At 43.8% G+C, this 16,542-nt stretch overlaps 1 protein-coding gene across 6 annotated transcripts in view; it reads right to left on the minus strand.

Annotated features, from left to right (window-relative positions):
• Positions 1-330: 330 nt before the first annotated feature.
• The window catches only part of LOC129825967 (rhotekin-like), a 124,442-nt gene continuing 108,230 nt past the window's right edge, over positions 331-16,542 (minus strand). For 5 of the 6 annotated variants that reach the window (XM_055886152.1, XM_055886149.1, XM_055886150.1 and 2 more), the window contains exons 5-12: positions 12,149-12,266; positions 10,278-10,502; positions 9,914-10,008; positions 9,339-9,445; positions 8,119-8,250; positions 5,944-6,109; positions 5,516-5,620; positions 331-4,546 (exon numbers count right to left, since the gene is read on the minus strand). In XM_055886152.1, the coding sequence (XP_055742127.1) occupies positions 3,861-4,546; positions 5,516-5,620; positions 5,944-6,109; positions 8,119-8,250; positions 9,339-9,445; positions 9,914-10,008; positions 10,278-10,502; positions 12,149-12,266 (1,634 nt within the window). In that variant the 3' untranslated portion in view covers positions 331-3,860. Of the gene's footprint in view, positions 4,547-4,735; positions 4,833-5,515; positions 5,621-5,943; positions 6,110-8,118; positions 8,251-9,338; positions 9,446-9,913; positions 10,009-10,277; positions 10,503-12,148; positions 12,267-16,542 lie in introns of all 6 variants that reach the window. The other variant, XM_055886154.1, reaches the window with a different exon arrangement.

Below are 16,542 nucleotides of genomic sequence, written 5' to 3' on the forward strand. Positions count from 1 at the left end.
TCGAAACGTTGTCAATAAAAGTGGTAATTGGGTGGTAAAAGTGGTAATTGGGAGCATATTCAGTGTGCGGGCCTTTGTTCAACATTGACAAAAAGAGCAGGGCTGTTCAATGTCGGTCCTGGAGGGCTCTCATCATACTCAGGGACTGATTCAGACCTGGGACACCAATTAACTACCAGGTAGAAACAAACTAGAAGTGTTTCAGTCATCCAGGACAGGAATTGAACAGCCCTGCTCTAGGTGGCTAATAGCTTTTCTCCTCTACATATCAAATGATACTCTAATCGTTTCCACTAAAATGAGACAGACATGACAGAAAAACAATGGCTGTTCTAAATTGCCAAATCATTTATTATCGTTATGTTACATATTTAAACAACACAGGACACTTGCATGGTTAACATTTAATGTTATCTACCGGATGCAGTTATAGATCTGAAATCAACTGTTAAAATAATATCAATTGAGCTGTATTTATAACAAAATCAATCATGTAAATTATATTTTAACAAAAAGAAAGGAACGAGTTTTGTTAACTTACAAAAACCTTTACAGTAACAAATGCCACTTTGAAGCATTTACAGTTGTTTTAATGAGTGAGCCAGCTGTGAGCCCTTGGAACACAGTAACATATCATAGCCTACAGTCCATCATAAACAAAGTAACAGGGAGGGATTGATAGGCTTAAATGCATAGACCAGGAGGGCCAACCACACTTAGCCCTGCCCACCTTATCATAATTTAACTACTACAATCACCTGGTTGGCATTTCTTTTTAGGTAAAAGACTGCACTATCTAAAGAAAAAGCCAAACACAATATTTGCTATAGATCAGTAATAACTGTATTGCCTACTTGCATAATCGATTGCGATGTTCTATATTTCCAGTACCAGTCAAAAGTTTGGACACCTACTTATTCTAAGGTTTTTCTTTATTTTTTTAAACTATTTTATACATTGTAGAATAATAGTGAGACATCAACTATGAAATAACACATGGAATCATGTAGTAACCAAAAAAGTGTTAAACAAATCAAAATATATTTTATATTCTTCAAAGTAGCCAACCTTTGCAACAGCTTTGCATTCTCTCAACCAGCTTCATGAGGTAGTCACCTGGAATGCATTTACATTAACAGGTGTGCCTTGTTAAGTTAATTTGTGGAATTTCTTTCCTTAATACATTTGAGCCAATCAGTTGTGTTGTGACAAGTAAGGGTGGTGTACAGAAGATAGCCCTATTTGGTAAAAGACCAAGTCCATATTATGGCAAGAACAGCTCGCATAAGCAAAAGTCCATCATTACTTTAAGACATGGTCAGTCAATGCAGAACATTTAAGTGCAGTTGCAAAAACCATCAAGCGCTGTGATGAAACTGGCTCTCATGAGGACTGCCACAGGAAAGGAAGACCCAGAGTTACCTCTGCTGCAGAGGATAAGTTCATTAGAGTTAACTGCACCTCAGATTCAGCCCAAGTGAATACGTCAGAGTTCAAGTAACCGACACATCTCAACATCAACTGTTCAGAGGAGACAGTGTGAATCAGGCCTCCATGGTCGAATTGCTGCAAAGAAACCACTACTAAAGGACACCAATAATTACAAGAGACTTACTTGGGCCAAGAAACACGAGCAAGGGACATTAGACCGGTGGAAATCTGTCCTTTGGTCTGATGAGTCCAAATTGTACATTTTTGGTTTCAACCGCAGTGTCTTTGTGAGATGCAGAGTAGGTGAACAGATGATCTCTTCATGTGTGGTTCCCACCGTGAAGCATGGAGGAGGTGGTGTGATGGTGTGGGGGTGCTTTGCTGGTGACACTGTCAGTGATTTTATTTAGAATTCAAGGCACACCTAACCAGGATGGCTACCACAGCATTCTGCAGCGATACACCATCCCATCTGATTGGGACTACCATTTGTTTTTCAACAGGACAATGACCCAACAAACCTCCAGGCTGTGTAAGGGCTATTTGACCAAGAAGGTGAGTGATGAGTGCTGCATCAGATGACCTGGCCTCCACAATCACCCGACCTCAACCCAATTGAGATGGTTTGGGATTAGTTGGACCGCAGAGGGAAGGAAGGAAAAGCAGCCAACAAGTGCTCAGCATATGTGGGAACTCCTTCAAGATGGTTGAAAAAGCATTCCAGGTGAAGCTGGTTGAGAGAATGCCAAGAGTGTGCAAAGTTGTCATCAAGGCAAAGGGTGGCTACTTTGCAGAATCTAAAATATATTTTGATTTGTTTAACACTTTTTAGGTTACTACATAATTCCATGTGTTATTTAATAGTTTTTCTGTCTTCACTATTATTCGACAATGTAGAAAATAGTACAAATAAATAAAAACCCTAGAATGAGTGGACTGGTACTGTGTGTGTGTGTGAGATAATTCTGGGACCGGTTTTCAGGCCATAAGGTTATGACTGTACCACAAACTAAGCTATAAATCCACAAGGTCAAAGTTGGGATATCTAAACTCTTCACCCATGAATGTGCATTCCCAGGTTCTACATTCTCAAATACATAACATTTGCCAACCTAACTGAAATGGATGATATTAAAATACCCTTGAACTGAGAAGAGCTGTAGCACGGGGCTTAAACCACCCAGCAACACTGTTCTCCATGCAGAGTATTGGTTTCATCAACAGAGTATCGTTTGTGAGGAAATCCTTGCCTGCTAGTAGGGACATATTAAAGATTGACAAGGACATCCAAAGCGTATGCCTCTCCATTCCAAAACCATCGAGGCCTACAACTTAACTCTAGGGGATTTTGTAGGGGCCGGCCCAGATTTCAAAGTCGGTACATTTGCACGCAATACGAGGCAGTGTAACAAGTTAATATGGGTTCTCCTGATTATGTAGTACGTTACCTTTGGCTAACTTCAATTCATTATAATTACTCCATAAGTGATTAACAGAAATCTTAAATATTGGTTGGTGTGTAGTAGGCCTACAATGTGTTAATGAATGCAGGGGAGGTTCTAGGAACCTCGACGTGACCCTGTAGGAACAGTAGTACAGTAAATTATTGGGGGAACTGTTGCGTTAAGTTGAGCTTTCAATTCATTCACCTTCTGAGCAGTTAAGATCTCCGGCAACGCATTCTTTGACTTTGAGCACAATCATGCAATAAGCAAATCGGTGCGTAAGTATACTTGCTCCTTCTAGGCATGAATTCATAAAACAGGTGACGGGTCTAGTCATTTGGATAGATCACAGTGAGTCTTTTTGGTACAGGTAACAACAACCCCATGACCACATATAGACACTAAACATTCCCGTTCACTTGGCCACATGCTCACTGCCCTGCCCAAACACTGCAAACCCAAAATACAGCACATACAGTAAGTAAATACCGCAGCTAAACTAACAAGATGCTATGAAATCATGTTCATATTGAAGGGTGTATGGCTTAGATGACTGACGAGGAAGCGCTAGTCTTTGATTGACAGATGCTGCCCTTTCCAGTTGGAGATTTCAGATGCGCAGAGCCTAGAGATATTGCGTTTATATCATCAACAAAAAAACGTTTTCTTCAATTTCCTAACCAGCATTACCATTAGAACGGGAAGCAGAAGACTCCCATGTTCTGTGGACCATTGATACTGACACAGCCCAGTGAAGAGCTGGACGCAGAATGTCCTAAGTCTAAAGTAATTCCAGTTAATACCAGGGCTCTTTCAACTGAGGGACTGGCTTCCTTCCAGCCAGTTCTTACCAGGACTTTGGATGATGTGGGGGTCTGAGGTGGATTATCCCTGGCTCAGTGGTTTAGATACAGTAAGTGGGGGTCTGAGGTGGGTTACCTCTTGCTCTGGAGACGGTTTAGATGAGTGAGGGTCTGAGGTGGGTTATACCTGGCTCTGGAGCCAATTTCGGGGGTCCAGTTTGGCTCTCAAGTTCATGAGGCTCCGGCGGGCCGAGGAGGGGCGTGAGAAAGGGGTACCGTCCAACGAGGAGGGGCTGTGGCTGCCCTCGCTGGAGCTGTTACTGGAGGTGGAGCTGGAGCAGGACAGGGTGGCCTGGGGGACGCATTGGGCCGGGATGGGGGCAAGGGAGGAGGAGGAAGGGGGCTGACAGGAGCACTGTAACACCCCACCATACCCTCTGCCCCTGAGCGTGCTAAGCTTGGCATCCAGGGAGAGGGTGCGGGGGCGGAAGCGGGGGGAGGAGAGGGAGAGGGGCTCGGCCCAGCCTCGGTGGCGGAAGCGGGGGGAGGAGAGGGGCTCGGCCCAGCCTCGGTGGCGGGAGCAGGGGCTGGTGCTGCAGGGGCTGTCGCTGTCTGAGGTCAGGCTGGCATCTGAGGAGAGCAGGCCTGGCCAGGGGCAGCGCAGGGAGCTCAGTGGGCTGTGGGGGAGGCGGTGGGGGGAGCGGGGGCTGTGGCGGGCCAGCCGAGGGGTGCGGGGGCCACCAGGAGACTCCTCGAACAGGGACATCCAGGGAGGAGAGGTCCCCAGCTGGCTCCTCAGCTCCAGCTCCTGCATCTGCCGCGTCAGGATGTCCGTCACCGTGCTGATGTCATCAGAGGTGTCAATAACTAGAAGGAGCAGAGGAAAGTCATTACTCCACTGTGGAAGGATGCTATGCTCATAAAGTTGAGAGAAGGGTAGGCCTAGACTTGGTGGTGGTAGTTGAGGGATGTCAGCTTTAACACTCCTCAGTAGGTAGGAGAGCCCAGTACGGGGGGGGGGGGGGGGGGGGGTAGTGGACCCCACTGGTACTTCACCTGTCGTTGTAATAGGAGGAGAGCAGAGCACGAATCTCAGCAGACACGGCGTTATCCTGCAGCAAGAGACCCTCGCAAGAGGGGGTGGTGAGGGGGGCTAGGATCCAGGGGGAGGGGGGCAGGTATAATGTACATTGACAGGCAGTAAAATATAATGGGGATATATCATTTGGGGAATGAAATGACGTGCGCGACAAGGTAAAAGTGCGTTCATTTTGAATATATGAAGATTAGCATTCGATTGGAGTGTACAATTAATAATGAAGGATAAAGAATGATATTAGTGTGGGGGGGGGGGGGGTGTAATTTGATCACAGGAACAAGGGGGAGATGGGACAAAAATTGAGAGACACACAAGGAGAGGGAGAAAGGAAGAGAGAAAGAAAGTGAGTCAGCAGCATGTCAGCAAAAGGAACACTTCCATCCATTGTCAAGTACAGAGGTTGGCCGGTGTGCTAGTGTGGTAGCAGGTAGCTCAGAGTAGTCTGATGGAGAGCTCATGCGTATGGTGGACCACAACACTGTTAGAAGAACTAGTCAGAAACACACACATGCAGTTACGGAAAGGGGACCGTCCTCCTCTGGATATATCGTTCATTGATTTATTTACGCTAACCTTAACAAACTATTATGTTACCCTACTGTATGTTCTCGATTTAAAACAAACGAATAAAAGCAGAAAGAGACCCTCAAGTTTCCAAAACGTCTTACTGAATCATATAAACGTATTTTGGACAATATAGTCAACCGTTTCTGAATCCATTTGGGTTGCTGTCTTACCAATTTCGTGGTAAAGAGAACCCTGTTTCGACGTGACAATGGCTGGTTTCCGGGGTGATGGCAGCTCAATCTTCATCAAGTCGTCACAGCACTGCTTCCATTGGCCTGCAGGGAAGAGGGAAGGCGTCAATCACTTTTTAACATCCAATCAAGAGCTGAGAAAACCACTAACAACACATCAGGAGCCAATGAGCACACGAACAAGAGCATTTGATAACCTAGAGTGTAACGTGTGTATAATGTCTAAGGCCAGGAGGGTCAGGAGTTTTTTCTTACCTCCTGACCTCACCAATGAAGAACCTAGGGCCCTAATCATGTGATCAGAACCTACTTACTCATGTAAAAAAATACAGATGTATTATTAGTTTATATTATTAAATAAATAAATAAAATATTATTGTTAATAAGTCATTATTATTTTTAATTACTCATGTCATAGAAATGTTGCCAGAAGGCTTCCATCCAGCGGTGTGTCTCTTCGCGACTGTCTGCCGAGAGTGTGTGTGTCACCTCCTCTCCCCCGTACTGGTTACTGATGCAGATGCTCTGGGCCTTACTGTCGGGGTCTTTCTCTGACGCACGTATTCTCGTCTCCTAACACACAGACACACAATAAGCTACTGATGTTGAATTAACCAAATGTTTCAATACCCACCCAAAAAGAAGCATTTAAGCATGAAATCGTGCTTTTAACGTCTGTCAACGCAGATTGTGAATGCACTTACTGACACAAAGAGCGGTCACTGACGTAGTCAAGTCCGGTAGAGTCAGCCTCAAGCATGAATCTGTCCCAGTTATCAGCTACGTCCCAATTATCTCTCCGTCCTCCCAGTGTGCACTTGTTCACTACCCTTCAATAATTTGAAAGGAAATTACTGGTATAAGAGGTGGAAATGCCCTACAGCCAATACCTCCACCAATGCTTTGGAAAGTAGTGAACGAGGGTACATTTCAGGAGAAAGGCAATATTATTGGGACGCACATTAATGACTGTACTGCAATGTGTTTCCTCATCGCCACCAGTAGATGGCAGCAGCGCCCTGTTCAGCCTCACTCTGGGCTCACGTTGATTCTGATAGCATAGCAGTCAGAGCTGCTTACTAATACATGCTGATCCCACAGAGTTGGCTGATTTAATGGTCTCTGCCTGAAGCTAAAATAGGGCTTTGTACTGTGGGTCAAGGGTCACCACGACTCAATGAGCCCCAGCAGAAAGAATAAGGCCCAACAGGGATCAACAATAGACAGGGTGGAAAGAGGAATAAGTTCTGCCCTTGAAACATTGGGGACAACTGGACTCTCTCTTATGAGAGACCGTCTGGTTGTATTAGGACTTGGCGATTCATTCTAATTAATCAAATTAATTCGATATATGTTCATGCACAACATTCCAAATGCCTGTATCTCAAGAATCAAGAAAGACAAAATATGTACGGAGCATTTATATTTATATATATATGTATTTGGAAAGTTTTCAGACGCCTTGACTTTTTCCACAATTTGTTATGTTACAGCCTTATTCTAAAATGGATCAAATAATCCCCCCCCCCCCCCCTCAATCTACACACAATACACCATAATGACAAAGTGGCATTTGGAAATTGCTCCCAAGGATGAACCAGACTTGTGGAGGTCTACAATTTTTTTTCTGAGGTCTTGGCTGATTTCTTTTGATTTTCCCATGAAGCTAAGCAAAGAGGCACTGAGTTTGAAGGTAGGCCTTGAAATACATCCACAGGTACACCTCCAATTGACTCAAATGATGTCAATTAGCCTATCAGAAGCTTCTAAAGCCATGACATAATTTTCTGGAATTGTCCAAGCTGTTTAAAGGCACAGTCAACTTAGTGCATGTAATCTTCTGACCCACTGGAAATGTGATACAGTGAATTATAAGTGAAATAATCTGTCTGTAAACAATTGTTGGAAAAATTACTTGTGTCATGCACAAAGTAGATTTCCTAACTGACTTGCCAAAACTATAGTTTGTATTCAAGAATTTTGTGGAGTGGTTGAAAAACGAGTTTTAAATAACTCTAACCTAAGTATGTAAACTTCCGACTTCAACTGTAACTGCCTGTAGCTCAGGACACAGCAGGAGTTCAAACTGTAGAACCCAGTTCCTACATTTTAATATCAAAATTGATTTATCAAACAAAACTATGCAACATTATCTCTGGGATCCTCAGGATTAAAAATCAGAGCAAGATTGTTGAATGTAAGTACATTATTTACCTTCAGAGCTGAATGTATGTATCAAAGTTGTTGTTATCCACTATCCTCAAACAATAGCATGGTATTTTTTCACTGTAATAGTTGCTGTAAATCGGACAGTACAGTTAGATTAACAAGAATGAAAGTTTCTGCCCATATAAGAAATGTCTATGTCCTGGGAAATTGTCTTGTTACTTACAACCTCATGCTAATCACATTAGCTCAACTGTCCCGCGGGGGGACACCGATCCCATAGAGGTTAAGAAGACATCGCAAATAATAATAGAGGTGGCATTAAAAGATCAGATGATCCCTATATCCGTAGCTAGCATGCTTTTTTTTTGTGTGTGTCTGTATGTGGTAAAGTATATTGTTTTTAATAGACTGACTTTGTTGATGGCGATGGTAAATGCTGGCTCGACGTTAGCCTCCATATCCTCTTGCCGGTGGTAACAGAAAAGGTTTGTCCCTTTAAGGACGCCGTAGACATTCGTCCAACTCTGAGGGTCACCTCCCAACTGCTGTGAGAGAGAGAAAGACACAGACAGACATTTGTTTATTATAAAAAGCTAAAATGTTGATACAAATACCTGTAATTTAAATCAAAAGTAATTTGTGGAATATTATATTTCTACATTGTGCAAAAGCACTATTTTCCTATTGAGATGCATTACATTGAACATTTTACACTGTCTCTTTAAGAGTGTCAAGTTTGTGATGAGGACATGCAAGACATCTGTCACTGATTCATTGCTATGATCATTGATCTGAAGAACCCTTTCCTTTCATTCTGTACCCCTAAATGTTTGACTATACTGGTAAAGTTACCAGGTTGTTAGCTAGCTAGCTGAGGAAACAGACGTGACTTTTTGTAAAACAAAAAGGTTAACGGCCCCAAAATAGTTTTAGAATGTAAAATGCGGGCCCCCAATCCTCGACAAGAAGAAAAAACTGTTGCGCCTGTAATATGGGTCAGATCTTTGAACAGTTTTGTCTCACCCTGATCTGTTTCCACCTGTCTTTGTGCTTGTCTCCATCCCCCTCCAGGTGTCGCCCATCTTCCCATTATCCCCTATTTATTTATACCCGTGTTCTGTTTGTCTGTTGCCAGTTCATCTTGTCAGGTCTTACCAGCGTTCTTTCTCGCCTTCCTGTTTCTCTAGTTCTGTTTCCTAGTTTTTCCCGGTTCTGACCATTTTGCCCTGACCCCAAGCCTGCCGTCCTGTACCTACCTGACTCTGACCTGATCACGAACTTCTGCCTGCCATCGACCTGCCCTGTGTTTCTAATAAATCATCTGAGAACTGTACTATCCGTCTCCCGTGTCTGCATCTGGGTCATATCCCGAGTTGTGCTAAGTTTGGACTAGAAACAAGCAGTTTTTGCTGTAGTAATGGTGCAAGCATGACGCTAATGAACCTGCACCAGGGAAACAACGGTAAAGCAAAAACGTATCATTACAACAATTATTTTCTAAAACACATATACAGTAGATTGGATTTAATGGGGGTCGCACAACAAAATATTTTGTCGCACTTTAGAGCCCTACAAACATGTCTTGCTTTCCTGCCAAACACACACACGCAAATGCACGCGCACAGACACTCACCTTGACCTTTAAGCAGCCACTCATCATCTGCTGGGTCATACAGTGAGGCTGGGCAGCCAGGCGACAACACGCACTGCCGTAGAGAGGCACCCAGTACGAACACTCCTCTGAAGGGAGAGAAAGAGAGGGGGAGAGGGAGAAAGAAAGGGATGAGAAAATAAATACAATGAACATACCACATGCACGCACACTCGCACACACACAAAGGCAAACAAACACACACCAACAGTAATAGCAGGGAATAAAAGTCTCACCGCTGCAGGGAGAGCTGTGAACAACAGTGAAGTGCCCATCAAACTTTATTAGAGCCGTAAGGGGCAATGAATAAAGCAGCAGCACATGTCAGGGTGTCTAGTCCCCTGTTGCCCTCGTCATTAGAGTTTTACACAACACTGACCCTGCTAGAGTGCTTTATTACTACGACCTTGACTCTGACTGGCTGTCTGTCAGCTGGATACCTGCTGGGAGAGAGGGAGGGAGAGACACAGAGAGAGAGACTGACACTGAGGGAAAGAAAGAGACAGAAAGAAAATGAGTACTGTACATGGATAAACCACATCTAGACTGTGACCTACCGTTGCCTGAGATGCTGAGGTCGTGAGTGCGGAAGCTGTCCTGGACATGTGACAGTGACAGGGATGTGTGGGCCAGGAGGTGGTACTTAGGTCCCCTGTGGACAGAACAGAGATACTGGTGAGCTGTGTGACTGTGGGACTAAATGCACACGTGTCTCTGTGTGTCCGCCAGTGACTTTGTGTGGTTGTTTTTGGCTGTGTTTACACAGGCAGCCCAATTCTGATTATTTTTCCACTAACTGTTCTAATTGGGCAAAAGAGCAGAATTGGACTGCCTGTGTAAACGCAGCCTCAATGTATGCATGGAAATGCGTATCAGTGTGTGTGAATATCTAGCTGATGTGATACAACAAAACCCACTTACGCCACTGCAGGTCCAGGTAGCAGCAGTGTGGCTGCCCCTCCATGGCTGGTGGGGCTGCAGGCTCCAGGGTCCATGGCAACACGGAGCTTTTTTCCTGCCGAGCGCCCCAGAGAGCTGCTCAGTTTGCTGGCTAGTTTCCTGGGCGCGCTCCCTGCCGAGTAGTCCTCCTCCGAACAGCAGCTGTATAGCTCCACTCGCAGCTCAAAGCCCGGGCTGGCCTCGCTGCTATACACAGCCAAAGACACACACATAGATATTCAAAGCATGTGTAACAGTGTAAAGGAAAAATAACGCACATGCACACACAGCAAACACATATTTATACAGTGCCTTCGGAAAGTATTCAGACCCCTTGACCCTTTCCACATATTATGTTACAGCCTTATTCTAAATTGGATTAAATTAATGTTTTTCTTCTTCAATCTACACACAATACCCCCATAATGACAAAGCGAAAAAGGTTTTTAGAATTTTTGCAAATCTATTAAAAATGTATTCAGACCCTTTGCTATGAGACTCGAAATTGAGATCAGGTGCATCCTGTTTCCATTGATCATCCTTGAGATGTTTCTACAACTTGATTGGAGTCCACCTGTGGTAAATTCAATTGACTGGACATGATTTGGAAAAGTACACACCTGTCTATATAAGGTCCCACAGTTGACAGTGCATGTCAGAGCAAAAACCAAGCCATGAGGTCAAAGAAATTGTCCGTTGAGTTCCGAGACAGGATTGTGTCGAGGCAGATATCTATGGAAGGGTACCAAAACATGTCTGTAGCATTGAAGGTCCCATAGACACGGTGGCCTCCATCATTCTTAAATGGAAGCAGTTTGGAACCACCAAGACTCTTCCTAGAGCTGGCTTCCCAGCCAAACTGAGGAATCAGGGGAAAGGGCCTTGGTCAGGGAGGTGACCAAGAACCCGATGGTCACTCTGATTGAGATCCAGAGTTCCCCTGTGAAGATGGAAGAACCTTCCAGAATGACAACCATGACAGCCCGCTGGTGCTGTGGTCTGATGAAACCAAGATGTAACTCTTTGGCCTGAATGCCAAGCGCCACGTCTGGAAGAAACCTGGCACCATCCCTACGGTGAAGCATGGTGGTGGCAGCATCATGCTGTTGGGATATTTGTCAGCGGCAAGCACCGGGAGACTAGCAAGGATTGAGGGCCGAATGAACGGAGCAAAGTAGAGAGAGATCCTTTATGAAAACTTGGACCTCAGACTGGGGCGAAGGTTCACCTTCCAACAGGACAATGACCCCTAAGCCCACAGTCTCTGAGTATCCTTGAGTTGCCCAGCCAGAGCCCGTATTTGAACCCGATCAAACTGAAAATAGCTGTGCAGCGATGCTCCCCATCCAACCTGACAGCGCTTGAGAGGATCTGCAGAGAATGGGAGAAGCTCCCCAAATATAGGTGTACTTATGTAAATGTGATATTTCCTGTTTTGTTTTGACATTATGGGGTATTGTGTGTAGATTGATGAGGGGGAAAAACTATTGAATACATTTCTGAAGAAGGCTTTAATGTTTCAAAATGTGGAAAAAGTCAAGGGGTCTGAATACTTTCTGAATGCACTTTATTTACAGAATCAGGTACTGATAGATTTGATTTATAAACGTATCTCAATACAAGCATGACCTTAAACATGCACATAAACACCAAACACTTAGCATGGGGAAAGATAAGACAATAAGGCTGCGTTTACACAGAAAACCAAATTCTGATCTTTTTCCACTAACTGATCTTTCGACCGATCAGATTAGCTCTTTTGCCAATAATAAAAGAAAAGAAAAGTTCAGAATTGGGCAGCCTGTGTAAATGCAGCGCAAGACAACACAAGCCAACAGAACGAGAAGACGTACAAGACGATGGTGTTGTCAAAGCAGATGTCGGTGAGTGTCCGGTCCACCATCACCATGTCTGTGTCGTGGATCTCCCCTCCCACCTGAAGCAGACAGAACACTGCACATCGATGCAGCTCTGAGGAAGAGAGAGAGAGTATGTGTGTGAGCGTGTGAGTGTAGTGTAGTGTAGTGTGCGAGTGTTTGTCCATGCCCTCTTGGGCTCAGTTATCTTCCCACTGCACTTAACGACCTTGACAAATTGCCTCATTAAATTTCACCTAGACTCTCCTACTACCTGTCCCTCCTGGAGTTCATTTATATGCGTATAGGTCCACTAGGTCATGCAGATGAATTCATTCCAGTTGTCGGGGAGGGGCAGACCATACTAAGGATTTCTGTGTTCTTTTTTTTACCATTAGGTGGTGACTCGTGACCCTTACAGGTAGCAGTTAGGGTTGCAAAGAGTCGGAAATTTTCCATGGGAAGTTAAGCCCGGGAATTTTGCTTAAATTCATCAAAAAAGCAAGCTTATAACAATGAACTTTTTTTTAGGGATACACATAAGGCAATTCTAGGTCTTGTGGCATATTTTGGTTAAACAATCCCCAATTCAATGGAATTGCAACCCTCTGATTGCACAGTGCATTCTTCCATCACATGTTCAAAGACTCAATCATGCACACACTGACAGTTGTGGCTGCTTTGCGTGATGTATTGTTGTCTCTACCTTCTTGCCCTTGTGCTGTTGTCTGTGCCCAATAATGTTTGTACCATGTTTTGTTCTGCTACCATGTTGTGTTGCTACCATGCTGTTGTCATGTTGTGTTGCTACCATGCTGTGTTGTCATGTGTTGCTGCCTTGGGTCTCTCCTCTCTTGTCGTGATGTGTGTTTTGTCCTATATTTATATATTTTTTAAATATTTTTAATCCCAGCCCCCGTCCCCGCAAGAGGCCTTTTGGTAGGCCATCATTGTAAATAAGAATGTGTTCTTAACCGACTTGCCTAGTTAAATAAAGGTTAAATAAAAACAGCTGATTCTCAAGATCTTGCACACTAATGAGATGCTATTGAGCTCACACTACACTGTCTGAGCCAAGGACTACATGCTTTCTGGTAAGTTTTGATTATAATACTGGGTGGGGTGAATATTTTATATGACATACATGATTTTTGTTAACTAGTAAATAGTAGCCAACAGCATCTAAATCATTTCTAACTCGTTAACTTCTGCTAGTTATTTTTTGCTACCATGTGGGTTTTAGCTTGCTTGAGCCTGCTGACATGTTTCATTTTAAAACATTTATCTTACAAAGGAGTTGTTTAATCTAACTGCTTAACTATTTATCTGTACATGGAATTGTATTTGTTTTTTCTAATCTTTACAGGAAAATGCCAGAGGCACTATCTGATGTGTGGAGACATTTCACTGCAGCTAATGTAGGAGGAAAGCTGTGTACATTTGCAAATACTGTGCCAAATCATATGTGAAGAATGCAACAAAGATGCAGAATCATTTGGCCAAAGTGCATAATGTTCCCTCAGCACTCACAACAAGAAACCTCTGACAAAAGTCCCTCTACTTCTATTCGAGGTGAAAATTATGAATCAGACACTTCATCGATAGCAACAGCTCACGGTCCTCTTGGAATCAGAAGTTTCTTTGACTCAATGGAGGAACGTAGTCAGAGAAATTGTGATGAATGTCTTGCTAGAGCTGTGTATGCAACTGGTTCACCTCTGATGCTCACAGGCAATGTGTATTGGAAGAGATTTCTGAATGTTCTTCGCCCAGCATACACCCCTCCAACCAGGCATGCTTTATCTACTCATTTGCTGGATGCAGAGTTCAACAGAGTTCAAGTGAAGGTCAAGCAAATCTTCGAGAAAGCAGACTGCATTGCAATCATCTCTGATGGGGGGTCGAATGTTTGTGGGTAATGAATAATTAACTGCATCATCTCCAACCCTCAACCAGTATTCTACAAGAGCACAGACACAACGGACAACAGACACACCGGTCTCTACATTGCAGATGAGCTGAAGGCAGTCATCAATGACCTTGGACCACAGAAGGTATTTGCACTGGTGAAAGACAATGTTGCGAACATGAAGGCTGCTTGGTCTAAAGTGGAGGAGTCCTACTCTCACATCACACCCATTGGCAGTGCTGCTCATGCATTGAATATGCTCTTCAAGGACATCATGGCACTGAAAACAATGGATACACTCTACAAGAGAGCCATGGAAATGGTTAGGTATGTGAAGGGTCATCAAGTTATAGCAGCAATCTACCTCGCCAAGCAAAGTGAGAAGAATAAGAGCACCACATTGAAACTGCCCAGCAACACCCGTTGGGGTGGTGTTGTCATCATGTTTGACAGTCTTCTGAAGGGGAAGGAGTCTCTCCAAGAAATGGCCATATCACAGTCTGCCGATATGGACAGCCCCATCAAGAGGATCCTCCTGGATGATGTATTTTGGGAGAGAGTGGCAAGCAGCCTGAAACCTATAGCAGTAGCCATTGCACGGATTGAGGGAGACAATGCCATCCTGTCTAATGTTCAGACTCTGCTTGCAGATGTAAGAGAAGAAATCCGTACTGCCCTGCCCACTTCACTGTTGCTCCAAGCAGAGGAAACTGCAGTTCTGAAATACATCAAAAAGTGTGAAGACTTCTACCTGAAGCCCATACCACGTCACAACGTACATGTTGGACCCCAAGTATGCTGACAAGAGCATCCTGTCTGGTGCAGAGATCAACAAGGCCAATGTTGTCATCACTACCGTGTCTCGCCATCTTGGCCTGGATGAGAGGAAGGTTCTTGGCAGTCTGGCGAAGTACACTTCCAAGCAGGGGCTTTGGGATGGAGATGCAATATGGCAGTCTTGCCAACATATCTCATCAGCCACCTGGTGGAAGGGACTTTGTGGATCTGAGGCTCTTTCCCCTGTTGCCTCCATCATTCTCCAAATCCCACCAACATCAGCCTCCTCAGAGCGCAACTGGTCCTTGTTTGGGAACACACACATCAAAGCTCACAACAGACTGACCAATACGGGTTGGAAAATTGGTGGCCACCCGGACAAATTTGAGGCTTTTTGAGCCTGACAACGAGCCATCCTCAACAAGGTATGAAAGTGACAGTGAAGATGAGGCCTCAGAGTCTGATGTTCAAGAGGTGGACATTGAGGAGTCCCAGGGAGAAGACATGGAAACCTGATAGGAAGACAGCCAGAGCTTTAGTTTCTAGACTATCATTTTACAGATGTATATGTTGAAAACGTTTTTGGGAGATGCGATGGATCATTGGGGATCATTCAATATTCCTTTTCTTTTGTTGTTCAGTGAAATCATCCAATGTGAATAGTCAACTCATTTAATTAAAGTTCAATTCGTAACTAAATCGTTTTTTTATTTCTATTGGAAGGATTTAATCATTTGAAATTATGTCTACTTATGATAAGGTTTCTGTCTCCATATGACACGGTAAATATATCGAATGCAAAAAACATCTACATTTAATTGGCATTAATATTTATTTGCATATATTTCCGTTAATTCCCATATATTCCCGTTAATTCCCACGGAACGTTTCCACCTCTGAATAGACGTTCCACCTCCCCAAAAGGTGCAACCCTAGTAGCAGTCAACATAAACCATACCACAGCTGCAGTAGCACAGCCAAAGACAACAGAAAAGGGCTGTCTGTGCAGCAGGTTTCTATGCCAGAGGCCATCATCCTAAATCACTCACTGTAGGAATGGCTGCTTGTCAATGAGCTGCATTCAATAGCTGTATAGTTCTTCAGATCTACAAGTCCTTTTAAAAGAGCAGAATTGTTATGCTTACATGTTCATTACGTCGGTTCTTATTGTTTAGAGTTTTTGGTCGAGGATCAGTTCCATATAATGTTATTCATTATGATGTAAAAGGCGAAACTGATCCTAGATCAGCACTTCTATAGGGCCCGGGACGATACCAATACCGCAATATTTGTTTGTATCGTGGCAAGGACACAAAACACGAAGCGGCTTTAACTTCTTGAGGAAAACAGCGATAACGTTGGAAACAAACACCATTGTGTTGTCATCCAGAGTCACATGTATTTCTTTTCCAAGCTACAGCAAACAATATTTTACACACAGCAGGTTTTAAAAAAGGGCATACTAGTTTGGTCTACTTCATGTTTTCATTTTTGCCATGTAAAAAAAATGATTGCGATACTGGTATCGTCCCAGCCCTAACTCTTATACTCTGAGAGGCTTTGTGGGTATGGGCCCAGGTTGGCATAGTTATGTGCACCTGATTTCACACCACTTTACCCAAATTCAATTTGAGTCACTTCGCTTCACTCAGTCAACTCACATCACAAACTCAGAGCGATGGGTAATAGAACAGGATTTGATTCA

Source organism: Salvelinus fontinalis, chromosome 28 (genome assembly GCF_029448725.1).
Source record: "Salvelinus fontinalis isolate EN_2023a chromosome 28, ASM2944872v1, whole genome shotgun sequence".
Taxonomy (NCBI): domain Eukaryota; kingdom Metazoa; phylum Chordata; class Actinopteri; order Salmoniformes; family Salmonidae; genus Salvelinus; species Salvelinus fontinalis.